We start from the raw sequence: 19,998 nt of genomic DNA, 5'->3' as shown, positions 1-19,998 counted from the left end.
TTTGAGATGGAGTCTCGCTCTGTCGCCCAGGCTGGAGTGCAGTGGCGCGATCTTGGCTCACTGCAAGCTCTGCCTCCCGGGTTCACGCCATTCTCCTGCCTCAGCCTCTCCGAGTAGCTGGGACTACAGGCGCCCACCACCACGCCCGGCTAATTTTTTGTATTTTTAGTAGAGACGGGGTTTCACCGTGGTCTCAATCTCCTGACCTCGTGATCTGCCTGCCTCGGCCTCCCAAAGTGCTGGGATTACAAGTGTGAGCCACCGCGCCCGGCAATAAACTTTCTTTCTTTCTTTTCTTTTTTTTTTTTTTTGAGATGGAGTCTCACTCTGTGGCCCAGGCTGGAGTGCAGTGGCGCGATCTTGGCTCACTGCAAGCTCCGCCTCCCGGGTTCACGCCATTCTCCTGCCTCAGCCTCCCAAGTAGCTGGGACTACAGGCGCCCACCACTACACCCAGCTAATTTTTTTTTGTATTTTTAGTAGAGATGGGGTTTCATCACGTTAGCCAGGATGGTCTTGATCTCCTGACCTCGTGATCTGCCTGCCTTGGCGTCCCAAAGTGCTGGGATTACAGGTGTGAGCCACCGCGCCAGGCCTTTAAACTTTCTAAATTAACTGAGGCCTGCCTCAGATATTCAGGGTTCATAGCACTTTATATCCTATGAACTGGACAGTTATCCCAATTTTACAGGTGAAAAAATAGAAAAACTAAATAATTTGCTCAAAGTTGTACGGATAGGAAATAACAGAATTAGGGTTTGAAGTTGGGCAGTACAGCAGCAGGTTACCACTGATGTGGTGTTTTCATGGTCACAGAGCACCAGACTGCTTCTGTCTTTCTGCTCTGCCATTCCTGATTATGTCTTCCGTATTCAGGTTGCCTCATTGACTAAGATGGCTGCTTGAGCACCAGCTACCACATCAACCTTCCAGGAAGAAGGAAAGTAACAAAACAGCTTTTTCTATTGTCTACCACCATTTAAAGGAGGCTTTCTAGAAATCCCTTTCAGTGGCTTCCACTTACATCTCAATTTCTCAAACTTAATCATATAATTATACCTAACTATAAAGAAGGTTGGTGGCTGTAGTCTTTTAATTGGGTACATTGTCTGTCTGAATAATATAGAAGTGCTATTAGCAAGGAGGAAGTGAGATTGAATGTTGGGTAGGGCCTACATCTCTTCTGGTTTAAGAATAAAGGGATTCACACATAAGAGTGGAAATTAATCATATGATTATGTTGTCTCAGATTTTTGAAATGTAAATAGGATATCTAAGGAAGAAAAGTTTAAATGTAGTCCGCATTCCTGTTCAAAGTATTGATTTCAGAGGACTGTTAGCGTTTTCTTCTGGACAGTGTTCTGTTGAAAGCGTTATGCTTTGTACATCCTGTAGGATTATTTATAATAGTGAATAATTGAAACAGTTGCAATAGTTGAGTGGTTATATGACGCAACAATATCATGAAATACTATGTAGCCATTGAGCATTAAGCATGTTACATATATAATCAAATTAGGAAAACTACTTATTAATGAAAGCAGGATGTACAGCTGTACTTAAAATATGATTGCAACTGTGTAATAATATGTACAGAGCATAGATGAAAAGTAAATTCACCCAAATAAAATTGTAATTGTGGTCTTTGAGAGGTGGGATTATGTGTGACTTTTAAATGTTTTTAAAATAGTTTTCTGAATTTTCTTTTACAAGTGTGTTTCTTTCAAATTCGGAAAGAAAGCATGAATTTCATTTCTAAGTGTTCTATGCACAGATTTTGGAGTACATCACTACGTCTTGCATTTCTGGTTTTTTTCTTTAAGTTATAGATAACCTTGAGTAAGGCTTGAGACATAGACATAATCCGTTCTAAGTCTATTAATAATAATGGGAAGAGAAAATATATAGCACATTTCATAAGTAAGTGGTTTTTCTGCAAATATCAATTTCTTTATCATTAAGCCATTCTTAATAGGAATGTTAATACTAAATATTCTCTTGCTGGAAAAGAGAGTCCCCCTAGGGCCTCGTGTACACTTATGTTTTGTTGGATATGCCAAGACCACTCTTTAACCTATTTCATAGAGTTATTTATGTAGCTGGGAACCTTGAGAGGTAAGGTTTGTTCTCCCAGGACAAAGACCAGTCTCACTTACTATCTGCTGTAAAAATTTTATCAGCATTTTATCAGCTGCAATGCAAACACACCATGTGTGCAGCATCCATCCTGTTGCTCCCATCATAAGACTCGAGGACAGAGAGAATAGATATAAATAAGCTGATGCTTATGCTGCCTACTGTGCCATCAGTCATAAAGTCTTTGTCTCTGATCCAGGAATTTCATGTCTTCTGCCAGTGTCTGTGAAACAGTAACAGGCTAACTTATTAGCTTGTAACTGGAATCCAATCAAATCCCAGACCTGACATCTCTGTGTTCTGAAAATATGAATTTCTTACAGTTATTTTTACCAAGGAAGTAGTCACAAGACATTTTGTAAGTATACCTACCAATTGGTCTCCATCTCAATGATGATCACATCACCGGTTTTTGGCCTCTTAAAGATGGTGAGTCTCTACAATATTGTACTTCATATACACTCTTTTTTTTTTTTTTTTTTTTTTTGAGACGGAGTCTCGCTCTGTCACCCAGGCTGGAGTGCAGTGGCACGATCTTGGCTCACTGCAAGCTCCGCTCCCGGGTTTACGCCATTCTCCTGCCTCAGGCTCCCAAGTAGCTGGGACTACAGGCGCCTGCCACCACGCCCAGCTAATTTTTTGTATTTTTAGTAGAGACGGGTTTCACCGTTTTAGCCAGGATAGTTTCGATCTCCTGACCTCCTGATCCGCCCGCCTCAGCCTCCCAAGGTGCTGGGATTATAGGCGTGAGCCACCGCGCCCGTCCCAGATGCACTCTTTATATCTTTAGTGTGACTCCTTCTTGCTAACTTTTTTTTTTTTTTTTTTGAGACAGAGTTTCACTCTCATTGCCCAGGCTGCAGTGCAGTGGCACGATCTCTGCTCACTGCAACCTCCACCTCCTGGGGTCAAGTGATTCTCCTGCCTCAGCCTCCCAAGTAGCTGGGATTACAGATGCGCACTACCACGCCTGGCTACTTTTGTATTTTTAGTAGAGACGGGGTTTTACCATGTTGGTGAGGCTGGTCTCAAACTCCTGACCTCAGGTGATCCGCCCGCCTTGGCCTCCCAAAATGCTGGGATTACAGGCGTGAGCCATCGTGCCCGGCCTTCTTGCTAACTTTTTTTTGTGTGGCTTTTACTTATGTGTGTGTGTGTTTAAGTGAAGAAATACAACATCTCAGGTCCGTTCTATATGGTTGTGCAGATTGGTGACTACACACACTTGCCCAGCTAAGGTGTGATTTGTGGCTGAGATACATACCAAACCATGTATCTTAGTGTGGGATTACCTCCACCCGAAAGAAGCAGCACTTTTTTTCTAGTTTGCGTGAATTTACAATATCTCACTAAGCCATGGAGATCCTGGGTGTGTATGCCTCTAATTTTCTTAAAGGCATCCTATAAACAAAGGCTTCGATGATTTCCTGTTTATTTATCTGTCTTTACCCACTGTGTGTCTATTCAGCCCTCTAACAGAATCAATGAGTTGTACTGATGAAAGAACTAATCAATTACACATCAGCTTCTTGGGTGTGCAGACAGTGTCTTAGCCTCTGTAGTTTCTGAGGCCAAAGACAATTCATAAACGTTTCCACACTGGAGATGTGGAACACTTGATCAGGGGTGGTATAATACAGGCTTAGGGGTCAAGGGTAATTTGCTCAGCCTGGTCTTGTCATTTTCTATTTTTCTTGGGAATTTGATCTATGTATGAAAAAAGTTTTGGAAACCTAAATGCCTCCAAAGTTTTGAGTCAATGTTGACTGAAAACAGTAAGTTTCAGATTCCTACATTGAAGGTCATGTAACAAAAACCAATATGGAATGTCTTATCTAAAAAGATAAGTATCCAAATGCCTTTGATTATCCGCAGTCTTTTTTTTTTTTTCAATTTATATATACCCAAGGATGAGATTTTCTTGAACTATGAAAACTTCAAACCAACTTTTTGCAGGACTATAGACTTTACATGTCTACTATTCTGCTTGAAATTATGTTTTTCACTGAATTCTCTTTCTGAACTTTTGCTCTTAACTACATTTCTTTTTCAGTCAAACCACTGTTGTTCCTAATTGGAAATTTAAATTACATCTGGTGCAGTTTGTACACACCAGGGGATATAGTTATGTAATACTTTTAGCCAGCCAAGATATTTTTGATAACTTCAACATAACATTTTTTTCAGAGTACTTATTGATAAAAAGTTACAAAAATTGTGCAAGAATGTACACACAAGATGCAGTTGTGTAACTCAAAAGACCTCGCAAAGGAAACATTTCTTTTTTCTTTTTTTTTTGAGACAGAGTTTTGCTGTTATCGGCCAGGCTGGAGTGCAGTGGCACGATCTCAGCTCACTGCAACCTCTGCCCCCTGGGTTCAAGCGACTCTCCTGCCTCAGCCTCCCGAGTAGCTGGGATTACAGGTATGCGCCATCACGCCTGGCTGATTTTTGTATTTTTAGTAGAGATGGGGTTTTACCATGTTGGCCAGGCTGGTCTTGAACTCCTGACCTCAAGTGATCCACCTGCCTCAGCCTCCCAAAGGACTGAGATTACAGACATGAGCCACTGCGCTTGGCCAAACATTTCTTGAATATCTTTTTATTTTATGTTTCTTATGGTGCAGAAAAACATTTTATCTTGTCTGTTCTTTCATATATTCTCCCTTAGTATATCTCATAGATGTGTGCTCTTGGAAAGTGAAAACCATCTTACAAATTGAGATATTTCATTAAATTTCAATGAGGTAATTAAGAAGACTCATTTTCAAATATATACATTTATTTCAGTGGCTTGAATGTTGCTTAATCAGGAAATGACAAGAATATGAAATGTTGGTTGTTGGGCTTGTCTAGATCAGCAGCTTTGAGAGTCAGGCTGTTGGAAGAGATGGCACACAGGTTAAAACAGCAAAGGTCTTTGCTGTGGGTAGAAACTAATTGGCTGAAAACATTAATAAATTATACTTGCTATTCATGTCAAGAGAAAGCTGAGAAAGAAGGGATGAATATTTGTATCTACTAAGGCATTACACTCTGGCACATGATATTAAAAAATAAAAAGCATATCCTTTGACTTAAGCTCTTCTTCCTATATTAAGAAATAGAGTAGAAGCTAAGTTCCTTACCATTTACTTGGCAATGCTTTCTTGGGACTATTATAACATGTTTTAGGTTTGGCATTTTCAGTCAATAAAATATTGCTAAGAAGTTTGCTGAGGAATTCACATAAAATTTACATAAAATGTTTATTACTGGGACCACTGCCTGGGTTTACGCTAAAATGCTTTCAGTAAAAACCCTCTAAATCCAGAGCTAATTCTTTCCCTTTACTTTATGTTTCTCTATTAGGTACCTGTAGGCTACACACATTGGCCATAGATTGACTGAAGTCCTATTCCTAAGACGGAAGATTCTAGTCTGATGTCAGACTTAAAAACTTAACCAGATTAGATATTGTAGAATACAATCTTTTACAAATGAATTGATTTTTCTCTCCAAATCTTTTGCAAAATTTCCGTAAGAGAGACTCATGGACTTGGAAAATTCTCTGTGAAGCTGCTTTTGGCAAAGTCCTGGCAAAGAAACACTTTTGCTATTTCAGATCCTATTCTTTAAGCCTCAACTTACTATTCTTATTTCGTGCTATTCAGTTTTTTACTCTTCTGAGGTCTCTATGAATCTCCACTGTTTTGGATCTCTGAGTACTTACATCATTCCACTTTAAGACTTGTTTGGATATTCTTTTTTAATTTATTTTTTATTTCTTTTTTTGTTTTGTTTTTTTCCCCATCCAGAACTCTTGTTGAGTGGCTGGATATTCTCGTGGGGTGCTTTTGTGGTTTCTTGACTTGTTCCTAACTAAAGTGTAAGTTCTGTTAAAGTGATTAGTATCCCTGTTTTGGAATCTCCCCTCACTCTCTGCAAGCCCCGATATAATAAATCTATAATAAGTGCCCAGTTAAGTAGGTTGCATTGTTTGGAAGTTTATCAAGGGGCTAAAGTTAAAGGATGGTCATATTTTATGCTTTGCACATTGAGTTGAAAAGTTAGCTGCAGACAGATAACTGATCTAAGTCAAAAGTCCTAGACTGGAGTCTCATCACTGTTGCTCAATTGACCTGGTGATCTTTGGCCTGAGATTCAACTCTTTACCAGTGATTTATGAATCCCTAAGTTTTCTTTTATCCCAAATGTTCTAAGATAGCTTGATTGCTCTACAGTGGTGGTTTTCCAAGTGTAGTACCTAGATCAAGAACAGCATCATCTGGGCCGGGCGCAGTGGCTCACGCTTGTAATCCCAGCACTTTGGGAGGCCGAGGCGCGCGGATCACGAGATCAGGAGATCGAGACCTGTTGAAACCTCGTCTCTAATAAAAAAATACAAAAAAATTAGCCGGGCGTGGTGGCGGGCGCCTGTAGTCCCAGCTACTCGGAGAGGCTGAGGCAGGAGAATGGCGTGAACCCGGGAGGCGGAGCTTGCAGTGAGCCGAGATTGCGCCACTGCACTCCAGCCTGGGCGACAGAGCGAGACTCCATCTCAAAAAAAAAAAAAAAAAAAAAAAAAAAAAAAAAAAAAAAAGAACAGCATCATCATCTTGGAACTTGTTAAAAATGTAAGTTATTGGACCCCATCGCAGAGCTACTGAATTAGAAACTCTCAAGCTCGCGGACAAGCCCTCCTGGTGATTATGATGCACGATAAAGGCTGAGAACTACGAATCGGGAGTATAGTCAAATCTGTGGTATATAGAGAAGCTCTATACCACAATGTTAGCAGACATTGAAGATTGTGTAGCAATTTCATGATTGGCATTTACGTCTAGTATCTCATGTTTCAGCTTTCAGTCTCTGTAGAATGGCTCACCACTGCATCATATTCAAGTTTCCAGGAACTACCCATGGGATTGCAGCTTCCAAGCTCCTAAAAAGTACTGGCAATTCAGGAGTGAAAAATGTTTCTTAGGGTGTACAAAGAATATGCAATGGACAAGGGATTAATTTCCAGTGGCAGCCTCCTAATTTTGTATTCATAACGTTGTATGCATGCTAGGCTACACATACAACGTCTGCTGATATACATTAAGTAATTGGGCATCCAGCAGCCCCATTTGCATGCAAAGGCTGTTGCACACCTCACATTTACAAGTCTAAAATTAAAGCCCAGTTTGATGCTGGCTGAAGGCTAGCTGCTAGAAAAATAATGAGATAAGGAAGGAAATGGCTTCTATTGATCAGTGCTTTTGGCCTCTACAGTTCAACCTTTGCTAATTTTCCCTTTGAAATTGTATATTCAGGTAGAAGAGAGAGACTTCCAAGAGTATCTGGGTGGGTTTTTTTTTCCCCCTCTTAAATCCTACAGTTATAAGCTGGTTGTGTTTATCCACAGCATTTCTCTTAAAACTGTACCTACATGTATGCTGCAATCTGTTGCTGTGCTATATTTTTGCTTAACGGAGTATTCATGGCTCTTGTGGGATCACATGAATCATCTCAAAAAAGAGCCACCCCAACACAGACTCACACGCTGGGTCTGTAGCATCATTTTGTTTTAATTCAGCCCACATTTATCAAGCAGCCAATGTCTTTGTGCCAGACACTGTGCCAGGGGCTTGGAATACACATCAATCAAGCACACTCTCTGCCCTCAAAAGCTCACAATATTTTAACAGCTTCCTAGTGTCATGGAGTTGAATATTTTAGCTTAAAAAGTCTTCCCTGATCCGCCTGGTTGAAATGACTCCTTGCTTCTCTGAGCCCCTGATTATGCTCAACCTGTGTCCCTAGAAGAAGAGACCCAGTGGACATAGGCCTAGAAAAGTCAAAGCCTAAAAGCCAGTTAGTTACTCAGGTCATCAAGAGGAGGTGGCTGCATTGCAAATGGCCTCTAGGATCAGCCTGTGGGAACAAAAAATGTACCAATGTTTCCTGTACCATGGTGTGGTCACATGGAAGAGAATGCCAATCTAAAGCAATCTTAAAGGAATTTACTCACAAGCACCACCTAGAGGAATGGTGGAGCCCTACAAGGACAGTATACCAACTAGTCACTTGTCACTCTTCATGGAATGCTTTGTATTTCCATATTTGGCCATGTCCTTTGTTTTACTTTGACATCAAGATTGTGAGGTCCCAGAGAACAGACCAGGATCTTTTTTTTTTTTTGAGACAGAGTCTCACTCTGTCGCCCAGGCTGGAGTGCAGTGGCACAATCTCGGCTCGCCGCAAGCTCCACCTCCCGGGTTCACGCTATTCTCCTGCCTCAGCCCCCTGAGTAGCTGGGACTACAGGCGTCCGCCACCACGCCCGGCTAATTTTTTGTATTTTTAGTAGAGATGGGGTTTCACCGTGTTAGCCAGGATGGTCTCCATCTCCTGACCTCGTGATCCACCCGCCTCGGCCTCCCAAAGTGCTGGGATTACAGGCATGAGCCACCAAGCCCAGCTTCAGACCAGGGTCTTAAGAAGATTATCTTTCATAGTGCCTATTCGATGGTAATGATCACAAATACAGTATAATAGAAGGAAGAATATCTGGTGGCTTATATGCATTGGTAGTTTCTCATGGTAATAAGCATTTTTTTTCTCTTCCTTTTAGCACAAGTGCATATACCTTGATAACACCAAATATAAACCGGAGAAATGAGATACAAAGAAGTACGTATAGTCATTCATTTAACATTCAGAATGCTTCTCTCTTTTTACAGTTGGATTATTTTGGTGTGAAGTATTTTTATTTTCTTTCTTTTTTTTTTTTTTTTTGAGACGGAGTCTTGCTCTGTCGCCCAGGCTGGAGTGCAGTGGCACGATCTCGGCTCACTGCAAGCTCCGCCTCCTGGGTTCACGCCATTCTTCTGCCTCAGCCTCTCCGAGTAGCTGGGACTACAGGCGCCCGCCACCACGCCCGGCTAATTTTTTGTATTTTTAGTAGAGACGGGGTTTCACCGTGGTCTCAATCTCCTGACCTCGTGATCCGCCTGCCTCGGCCTCCCAAAGTGCTGGGATTACAAGCGTGAGCCACTGCGCCCGGCCAGTATTTTTATTTTCTGATTTATATAGACCAAATATAAATGCTGCTGTTTAAAGTTATAGCATTATCCTTTAGAGGTGGAAGAGAACTAAAGTTCGTTTAGTTCACAAAGAAATTGTAGGCTTGTTCAAGTCCAGCTGTGGGGCTATGCTGAAATTCGATGGTCTCTTTTATTAGATGATTGGTAGGAAATTTAACTTCATGACTAATGATGGACAGAAAGACACAAAAGGGAAAAAGATCTCTAAAGAGTCCCCACCAGACATGTAGCCCCGGGTGGGACAGTGGGTCAGTGCAGAATATGACAATCATAGCCATGCAGGGACTATGGGAACTGCCAGCAGTTCTGGTATCTTACAAGCTTTTGATTTAAATACTTAATAGGAGATTAAGTCTCAATGTGGTCCGGATTCTGAAGTGTTTCAGAATTTGTTTTTCTAATAATGGACATTTGAAACAGGTCTCATGAGGAGATAAGGGGAGGCGCTGGAGTGACAGAACTAGTTTCTCTCTGGCGCCCCCTGCTGTCGTGCAGAGTGAACATTTAGGAAATGAGCCCTGCTCCCCAGGAAGCCGACTCTGCTTAGTGGTCTGGAGTGCCCCAAACCAGAGCAAGGGTCTCCACCTGTGGCACCGAGCCCTCACTCCCTAGAGTTGCAGTAAGCTTGGGAGCATTGAACATAAAGCGAGTATGAGCATCAGAATTCTCTGGGGATATATTTACCTGTGTGTGGAAAGTTCTTATTGACATGAAAATATTCTAGTTTTGCACACATTTTCTATAGGAAACTTTAAAAATTAACTTGATATAGAGTTTTTAAAATGCCAGAATGGTAGGAAAATCTATACTTCTTTGTTTTAGTAGGAGCCCAGGTGGTTTTTCAAATTTGAACCCTGTGTGCTGACTCTTGGTGAGAATGTGCCACAGGGCCTGGCCCAGGCTGACCCGTAGGGGTCAGGGCTGAATATTGTGTTTCTAACCTGGAAGCCTTGTTCACTCATGCTCACATGTAGTTAATTGCCTTCTAATAGTTGTTTCTTATGCTTCGAAGGGACTGGTTTTCTTTTAGAAGTCTGATAACTGACGATTTGATATTTCTCGCCTGGCTTAGTTGCGGAGCAGGAGCTGGACAACCTGGAGAAGTGGAAGGAGCAGAACAGAGCTAAACCAGTTCACCTGGTGCCCAGGCGGCTAGGTACGCAAGCACAGCCGCTGACTGAATGCGGGAGGGCGGGGCCCCCTATGGATCCTGTTAGCAAATGTCCATTGTAGTTTGTTTGGACATTGCGCTACTTGGGTGGAATGCGTTTAATGTGTATGTGTGTGTGTGTGTATTTTTTTTTTTTTTTCTGATTTTCTGCAAGTAGCAAACCTGTAATGCCAGAGTTCTGTGGGAACACAGTGATGGCTTAATTGCCAAATAATTTAGAGCCTCTTAGATTGACTTTGAAAAAGCTTACCTGGGGCGCTGCATATGCCCTGTCATAGCACTAGTCAGGATGGGAGTAAATGCTAGCACAAGCATATTAATCATGGCAGTTAAATGTTAATCTGAAGAAAAGGAGTGGAGAGTCAGTTTCAAGAGGAAGATGAGAGTGAGCTGGAAACCCGGTGGTGGGTATAAGAGAAACATCACCTGTGTTTTTATTCTACAGATAGAGACCTCTGGGCCTCTGGAGCAGATGCTGCCAGTGTGATGAATTGTCTGGGCCGCCTTTGCCGGTGTTTGAATCATTCAGAGGGGATGCCACCTAATGGGAATGATTCACATCTTTTCTTTGCTTTTTCTCTTCTAGCAGCAGCCGAAAATTTAAAGGGTTGGATACAGTGTCCACAGATTTAGTTAATACAAGCATGTCTTGTGTCAGGGGCCCCTTACGGTTGTGATAGTTTTAGAGAAGTTCCCGCCCCACACCCCGCCCCCCACCAAGAACATAGGTAAAAATAATCTAATTTGGAAATTATTTAATGAGAGGAAGTAATAGTAATATTATCATCATCCCACTGTAGTTCGTGAAAAGGGCTAATCTCAAGTGCCTCCTTTGTGCAAATGAGCCAGACTCGAAGGGTACAATCAGAAAACAGCTTTAATCTTTCCTAGCTTGGCCCCTGAGATTGGGTATGTGAGACCAGTCTTTCCCAGGCTTTTTGGATGATGCAAGAAATTAAAGCTTTTTGGTCTCTCTCAAATAGTAGAGTGATCTAGCTAATTCTAGGCCTAAAACAGTCTCATTTCAGTAATTAATGTTCAGTCTTAGGTACTGATCAAAATTCTGTTACTAATGGAGATGAGAGCTTCTCCCGTGCTCTAACCCAGGCCTGTTTCAGGTAGGAATACAGCAAGTGCAACAGAGTGTGGCTGGACTTTTCTCTATTCACGGCTCTGTTCCCAGATTCTGACCTTTCTAGGATTGAAGGGGGAAGTGGAGGGAGATAAGAGAGGTCGGGGTTCGTAATGCAGTGATCCTTGTTTCTTTGAGCCTAGGTTTACGCAGACTGCTCATTCTTCTTCCTGGGATTCTTCGAGTTTTTCAGCATCCCCCACTCTCTGCCACCCATCTCCCACCTGGATTTCCCTGATACAGACGATTTCCTTTCCTGTCGGCAAGACTTGGCCTCACTGTTAGCTCTTGGTAGACTCCTTTTAGGGTTCCATTGTTCTTGACATGGCCCTCATAGGCAAGTCCCTTTAGATGGCTTTAGGTTGGCATTCTCTTTCATGAGAATCACATTAAAAGTACAGGAAATACTTGTGCATTCTTTCTTTTCATAAACTGTGAATGTGGGCCGTTTGTAATGTAGCTACCTCTTCTTGAGGACTCATCTCAGTGGCCAACTGACAACAGCCTTATACCTTTAGGCTCTAACTGTTCTAGGCATGAATCCACTAAGACCTTCAGACTCTTAAAAATGCAGGTTGAGGTCTCCAGCTGATTTTCATTAAACCTCTCCTGCTCATCTGATGTGAAGATTTCTCCTTCCTCAAAACACAGAAGACATAGAATTCAGAATGACATCTTTCCTCAGATTTCTGCCTCCTTTTGACCTAACCAACCTCTTTTATAGGCTGAAGTTAGTTAAGGTTCCCCAAGGTAGGTTTCAGTTACCTCCTTGCAGATCTTGCTTTGAGGGGCCATTACCTCCCTTTGGAATTTGAAGTGCTTGGCATCTGTTGTCTTGAAGCCTTAGCAGAAAATGAGCAGGATTCTCATTTTGACTTCCTGTTATATGCATTATCTAGGGATAGTCAGGTATGTGTGTGTGTGTGTGTGTGTGTGTGTGTGGGAGGGGCTTGGGGGTAGAAAAGAAAATTCTAGAATGTATTACACTTTGGATGAGTTTTGAACAAAACTTGTAAATGCTTAGACATGTGGCTCTCTCCATTTCTTCTAATTTTCAACTCCTCCTGTACTTCTCTACCCCCTACAATATTGGAATGGTTGCAGGAGATACTAAAAGTTGCTGTAACATTAGAGAAAAACGTCAACATTCCTTACTGTTTTGAAAGAAACATCCCCCATCCCCCACAATAGCAGTCAAAGGGCCAACACCAAACAGGCCTTATATACCTTTTGGATCTCAGAAGAAAAGTCCCTATGGTATCTTTCTCAGTTCAATTATAAGATCTATAGTGAACACAAATTGTTTTAATGCATCTTCTGTGAGAGTGAATCTTTCAGAGAGCTGACACTTTTAGTGACCAAAGCACCAGAGAATTATTTGAAAGGAATCTTTATAATATGCACACCAAGCTTGCATAAACACTGAGAATTCCCTAAACGGCAATTCTTAGATGATTGTCAAGCTGCCAGGATTTCTGGCTCCAAATTCTTTTAGGTTTAAGAGAGAGCAAGTAAATAATCTGACATCCATATTTTTATTTTGACTATATAAGGAAAGAACAATAAATAGTATGGATTGATGATCAGTTACTAACTAGAATATTCCCACTGTATTTTTAGAAACTGGGTTATAAAGACTACATACCTGTCTAGTGGCAAGACCTCTGAGAGCTTCCTGAGCCTTGCTGCTTGGACATAAGGCAATAGAGTTAGAAGAAGAAAAGCAATAGAAGCACCTTTGATCACCATCTTTACTAGGTTCAGGCATGGTCATATTCAAGCAGGAGGAATATTCTACAATTTCCAAGACAGGCACTATTTCTTCTGTTTAGCACAGACCTTGAGGTATGATTTCAATCCAAGTGAAAACTTTAATACCTACATGATTGAAAAACCTTAGTAAAAGTGCTCTTTTGTTTTAAAAATATGGCCTCCTCTTTCTATCCAGCTCTCTCTTCTAAGTGATTCCCCTTCTTTAAGGTCTTATTAGAAAACTGGCTATGTTCTTATTTCCAAGAGCATGCGAATGTTAAGAAAACTCATGTTATAGATTTATTATGTATTAATTAGTCCTCGATGGCTGACATTTCAGCTTAATATTTATGTTTCACCTTCGTGGATTTTTTTTTCCTAAGGTGGAAGCCAGTCAGAAACTGAAGTCAGACAGAAACAACAACTCCAGCTGATGCAATCTAAATACCAGCGAAAGGTCAGAATTCATCTCTTTTAGTTGAATATTGGTAAGGAATATGAGTACCTGCTCTTTCAAGTAACCGTGAAATAACACAGTAACTTTACCAAAAGTATAAAATCTTCCAACCAGTTGCAAAAGGCAGCTTTCAAGATCAAAGCTCTTAGGAAGTGAGAAGTGAAGAGATGCATACCTTCAATTCTTACCCAAGCCCTTTATCACTCAGCATGACCCTCGATTAAGGGAATTATTTTTTTCATTTAACTATGTTTAACTATAGTTTAAAGTCTACTATGTTTGGAATGTTTTGGTTCTAAGAATATGGATTTGTTTACTGCATGCCAGTCATGGAAGTAGTACAAAAAATATTTAAGATTCCCAGCGATTTTTACAATGAACACTGAGTTTTGTAATCAGGAAAAATTATCTTCCCTTTTCCCTTCCCAATACACACACACACCACACGCACATACACACAGAGAAAGACAGAGATAGACAAAGACAGAGACATTGAAAAAGAGACAGACCAATGAAGAAACACAAAGACAGAAATTTCACGGGCAGAAGACGTAGCCCGGCCATTCTCTGTGATCTAAGTAGCTTGAAGTAACAACCTATAATCATGGTGAGGTATAGCACAAACAATACTGTAATTTGCCTTTCATCATAATTTTGTGTTCCAGAGTTCAGACTGAAAAATGGTAACTGTTTTCGTTCTCTGTAATTTCAATACAATTTAGCTAAAAAGAGAAGAATCTGTAAGAATCAAGAAGGAAGCTGAAGAAGCTGAACTCCAAAAAATGAAGGCAATTCAGAGAGAGAAGGTAAGGAGGAGGAGGATTAGTTCACATTTGCTGATCAACAATTATAGTTTCATTGTAGAAGATTTTTATTATAGTAACTTTAAAAATTTATCCATCTTTCTCTCTCTCTGTTTCTATTCCCCACTCTTCTTTTCCTCGTCCAATTTTTTTCCTTCCATTTTATCCTTCAAAGGAAGATTCATGCTTAGGTCATGTGATTTTAGAGAAGGCACTCCCTTTACAGAGCATAGTCTGTATTTCAGGTAGAACAAAGACAATCAGTAAGTCATCACCAGGCACAGGGTGAAGAGGCTTGCAGACCCTTAATAATTATTGTGTTGCAACCTCTTGTCCTAAAGATCATTTATTCGTTGTCATTTAATATCCATAATTGGCTGGCGTGTGGGTCATTTATAGCTGATTTCTTCATGGGTCAATAATGTACACTATTCATAAATGTTTGTGGTTGAAACTGTTTTCTTTCTTTTTTTTTTTTTTGAGACAGGGTCTCACTCTGTTGCGCAGGCTGGAGTGCAGTGGTGTGATCACAGCTCACTGCAGCCTCAGTCTCCTGGGGTCAGGCAATCCTCCCACCTCAGCCTCCTGAGTAGCTGGGACTACAGGTTAACACCACTATAGCTATTTTTTTTTTTTTTTTTTTTTGGTATTTTTTGTAGAGACAGGGTTTCACCATGTTGCCAAGGCTGGTCTCAAACTCTTGGGCTCAAGGGATCCACCTGCCTTGGCCTCCCAAAGTGCTGGGTTTACAGGAATGAGCCACCATGCCTGGTTTAAACATTGTCTAAAAGTAGTGTTTTTCCCTTTCCTAATATGATAACTGAAATTCTATTGGCATAAATTTGCCAGGATGTGAGAGATGGGGAGAGAGAGTTGATCTGTAGACCCTTCCCATTGAAAATATGGCCCTTGAACAAGCATCATTGGCATCATCTGGGAGTTTGTTAGAAGAGCAGAATCTTGAGTCCTACCTCAGACCTACTGAATCAGAATCTGCATTTTAACAAGCTCCCCAGGTAATTCCTGTGCACATAAAAGCTCGAGGAGCATTAATTTAAGTGACCTTGCAAAAGAAGGGGTGACCCATCCTTGTTCTTCCACAGATGTGATTTCTCTGGCTGATTGGCCTGCACTGTCACCATGATCCTGGCCTTCCCTGCTGTAGATAAATCTGTAGCTTTTCATGTTAAATGTGAGACTAGTTAGTAGCTTGTGTCAGATAAGAAAAATGAACATTAGCCATCTAGAAATGACCTATTTCACATTGCTAGTGTGGAAATGGCCGAGGGAAGTGATAATGGCTGTGCTTATGGAGCACTTACATTTTAAAATGCACAGCAAACACACACATGGACATCAGCTTGCAAACACACTGCCCTCCTCCCTAGGCAAATGGCTGCTGCCCAGAAAACTCTGAGCCAAGTAGAATCCAAGCAGCCTATTGCCGCCCGAGAGCTTCTAGCTTTGTCTCTGGTCTTCCCCCGACCGGCTGCTGGTCCCCTTCTGCCCTTCATTTCCTTCTCTCTCAAAAGAAGTCAGGGGACACTGGGTCTCATTCTGGTTGGTCGTCATCTCTGTGTGCAGCATTTAGTGAGGGAAGAGTAGACTGGATTCCTTGCCAGCATTTGTGCATGTTCTTTGATCCTTAATAGACAGAAAGGTGTGAAAGTCAACCAGCTCTTTAGTATCCAGTCATGTCAGTGGGGCCCAGGAAGAGTTAATCCTATGGGTACAAAGGGAAATTTGGAGACAGCACTGGTATACTTGAGTTGTATTCAGTTCAGAAATGTAACTTGCATTCCCTAGCCTAGAGTCTGTCACAATATATATACTTCTAGTGATGTTCTGTAGTTTCCTTGTACTGGCTTGTACTGTGAGAATTGTCACATTTTCAGGATTTTTTTGAGCTACTTGGCTTCATCATTGTCAGCTTGAAACCGACTGGGGTGGAACATATTTATGATGCAGAAATCAGTAAATGCTGCAGATTAATTCCCCTCCTCCTCCTCCTACCTGCTAGACCTGATTAAATGTTGACCAGCACACCACTGCTTAGCACTAAATGAAAAAGGTATTTTCTTACCCTCCCCTACCACCCACATTCTAAAGCCAAACTTAGAGGGCTAGAGAGAGCAAAGATTTGGGGAAATAGCTGGCCTATTGTGTGTTTGATATTTATCGATTTAAAAATAGATTATAATTCATGTAGTGGGCAGAATAATGCTCCACCCCCAGATGTCCACGTTTTATCCCTGGAACCTAGGAACATGTTTCCTTACATGGGTAAGGGGATTAAGGTCACAGGTGGAATTACGGTTGCTAATCAACTGACCTTAAAATAGCATATCCTGCAATATCCAGGTGCCCAATATAATCACAGCGGTCCTTAAAATTGGAAGAGGGAGATAGAGAACGAAGAGATGATAATAGGAGAAAGATTCAGCCCACCATTGCTGGCTTTGAAGATGCAGGAAGGGGCTATTAGCCCAGGAATGTGGGTAGCCTCTAGAAACTGAAAAAGACCAGGAAACTGATTATTTTCCTTTGAGCCTCCAGAAGCAACACAGCCTTTCTGGCACCTTGATTTTAGCCCATTGAGACCCATTTTGTACTTCTGACCTCCAGAGCTGTAAGAGAATAAATTTGTATTGTTTTAAGCTGTTAACTTTGTGGTAATTTATTATAGCAGCAGTAGGAAACTAATACTACTTATGTGGTTTTATAATGATGCATTAATTTCTTTTCCAAGAAATCTATAAAGCAGAGACAACGTCTCTAAGACATTAGAGCGTTAGAGTAAAAAAGCAGTCTACCAGATGCAAGTGTTTTGCCACTGGTTCTTTCAGCATAAATAGACAGGTTTTCCTAACTCCCCACAGCAAGCATTTCACCCAAATTTAGTGCTATGGGAGTAAATCACATTTCCCCCCCATAATCACATGATAAATAATAATTTTATTTTCCCATACTTTCATAATACCCACAAACCTAAAATATGAAAATCTTCTAACTCAATTTTAAAGACTCTCTCAATTTCCTGGGTTCATCTTATTCTGCCTTCGATCTACATATGTTTGAGATAATATACAGTATTATATATTTTCCAGATGCAGCCATCTTTTAGATATGGGAGATTGGTTGCTGCCTCTGCCTCCCCCCCCAACACAATGGATACCAAAATCTTACATAAAATGGAGTAGTATTTGCAATAGCATATGTACATCCTTCTGTATACTTTAAGTCATCTCTAGATTATTTATAATACCTAATATGATGTAAATGCTGTGTAAATAGTTGTTATACTGTATTGTTTAGGGAATAATGACAAGAAAATAGTCTTACATATTCAGTACAGATGCAACCATCTATTCCTCATTCCCTGAATATTTTCCATCGGAAGTTGGTTGAGTCAGCAGATATGGAACTCACAGATAAGGAGGACCAACTATACTTCATTTGATTCCCCAACCTCTTGGTATCATAACCTCAGAGAATTCAGGAAACCAGCTAAACATCTGAGTGGCTTCCAACACCTTTCCTTGCTCTTTCCAGTAGCTATGGCTGTCAAAGTCATTTGAAGCACTGGAAGTCACAGTGTTTTATGCAGACACTGAGAAGCGCAGTTAGTTTTAATGCTATACGGTGAAGTAGGAACTAACTGGTAGAAAATAAGTTATGCATATTAGATGCAGAGCTGCATACAGGTACTTGTTAAGGAATCACACTTGTTGCTTTCTTATTTCTAGGAAGCAAGTAGTAGCAAGGGCTAATAGTTTAAGAACAATTTTAGGGGTAAACTCAACATTGAGGAAATTATTTCAATGTTGTTTATATAAATTGGGAAACATTTCCATTTCTGAAAACTTTCAGGGAACATCAGTGTTTCCGAGAAATGTGGTTCCTACATCATGCATTTCTTTGTAGATGACTTGGTGGAAGCATTAAGCCTTTGGTTATTGAAATGTAATAGGATCTCACTAATTAACCCCATAATGTTGCAATGTTAATATCTCTGAAATAAACATGTGGTACTAAGAGTGTAGCTGATAGCTTTTCTGTGCTTCACTTACCTTATTTGTAAAATGGGTATAACAATGTAATAGTGAGACTGGTAGGACTAGAGGATGCAACATATGCAAAGCCCTTAGTTCAATACCTAACACTTGGTAAGCACTCAGCAAAGTACCCTAACCTAATTATAAACGTAAAGAAGTGCTTTAACACTATCTCATTGGAATCTATTATATCAACCTCCTGGAAGGGGGACATAGAGAGTATTATTATTTTTATGCATGAATTGGATGGGTTCAATTATTTCATTTCTACTAAACCCACATTAATGAGGTTGCTGGAGAGAAAAACTTATGTGACTTTTGTTTTTTCTTTTGCCACACTGCATTTCTGAGATTTCATCTCAGCTGGGTCTTTCACAATGCCCAATGCCCAGCATTTTTTTTTCTTTGCATTGTAACTGGGAACCAACCCCAATTACCAAAATCCTTGCTGGCTTTATATTCTTATACTCTCCTTTCATTTGCAGCACGTGACCTTGTCTCTCACTTCATAGGAAATAAAGGTCGCCGGCCTTAAGTATCTTTATTTTTCTCTTTTCTTACTCTCCCTTTGCTGCACCTACTGCCATCCTGTCTCAGGAGGAATCAGAAGGTCCATTTCCTCATTGGTACCGTGGATTCTTCCACCTGTGTTCACCATTTCATCTTCCCTCTGGTCTCCCCAGGGACCTTGCTTCTCCATCAGTTAAGCTCCCTTTCTCCTCTCACTTTCTTGTTTTGTTGTTTGTTTTGTTTTTGTTTTTCTTTCTCAGGATTTAATCGTATTCAAATCTCTCACCTTAAAAACAAATTTTCTGTATAGTGGTCTGCTTTCAACTCCTCTGTTTCAAGCATTATGGTTCGAACTTCTTGAAAGACTCCTCTACCATATTTGGTTCCCAAATGTCAGTCTGTGGACTGACTTTCTAACAATCACCTGAACCAAAGAATCTCTATTTTAAAAAAAAAATGTTCCCCAGGGGATGCGTGGCTCAGCTAGCTTAAGAACTTACCTTCTCTGATTCCTCGTTTGTTGGTGGGCTGAGTTTGGCTTTTCTTTCTAATGCTTCTCTGGTTCTAACCTACCTAAGATCACCAATGGTGTTCTTAATTGAAAAATCCAGCTGGGCGGAGTGGTTCATGCCCGTGGTCCCAGGACACTGGGAGGCCAAGAAGGAAGGATTGCTTGAGCCCAGGACTTTGAGACCAGTCTGGACAACATGGTGAAACCCAAGCTCTTAAAAAGAAAGAAAGAAAAGATCCCAGTAAAGATTCTTAAATTCCTCACTTATTTTTGCTCTGTGTAAAATTAAATATTAAGGCTGGGTGCAGTGGCTCATGCCTGCAATCCCGGCACTTTGGGAGGCCAAGGCAGGTCAACTGCTTGATCCCAGGAATTCAAGAGCAGCCTGGGAAACATGGTGAGA

The 19,998-nt window shown here is 40.9% G+C and overlaps 1 protein-coding gene across 7 annotated transcripts in view; it reads left to right on the top strand.

Annotated features, from left to right (window-relative positions):
- EPSTI1 (epithelial stromal interaction 1) overlaps positions 1–19,998 on the top strand; it is a 115,977-nt gene that overhangs the window by 15,281 nt on the left and 80,698 nt on the right. For 5 of the 7 annotated variants that reach the window (XM_055244869.2, XM_055244867.2, XM_055244866.2 and 2 more), the window contains exons 2-5: positions 8,733–8,791; positions 10,277–10,360; positions 13,643–13,716; positions 14,439–14,522. In XM_055244869.2, coding sequence (XP_055100844.2) covers positions 8,733–8,791; positions 10,277–10,360; positions 13,643–13,716; positions 14,439–14,522 — 301 coding nt within the window. Of the gene's footprint in view, positions 1–880; positions 2,565–4,440; positions 4,560–8,732; positions 8,792–10,276; positions 10,361–13,642; positions 13,717–14,438; positions 14,523–19,998 lie in introns of those variants that run through there. The other 2 variants (XM_055244870.2, XM_063619137.1) reach the window with 1 other exon arrangement.

This window comes from Symphalangus syndactylus, chromosome 15, assembly GCF_028878055.3.
Source record: "Symphalangus syndactylus isolate Jambi chromosome 15, NHGRI_mSymSyn1-v2.1_pri, whole genome shotgun sequence".
Lineage (NCBI taxonomy): Eukaryota > Metazoa > Chordata > Mammalia > Primates > Hylobatidae > Symphalangus > Symphalangus syndactylus.
This window is presented reverse-complemented; position numbering and strand designations above follow the sequence as displayed.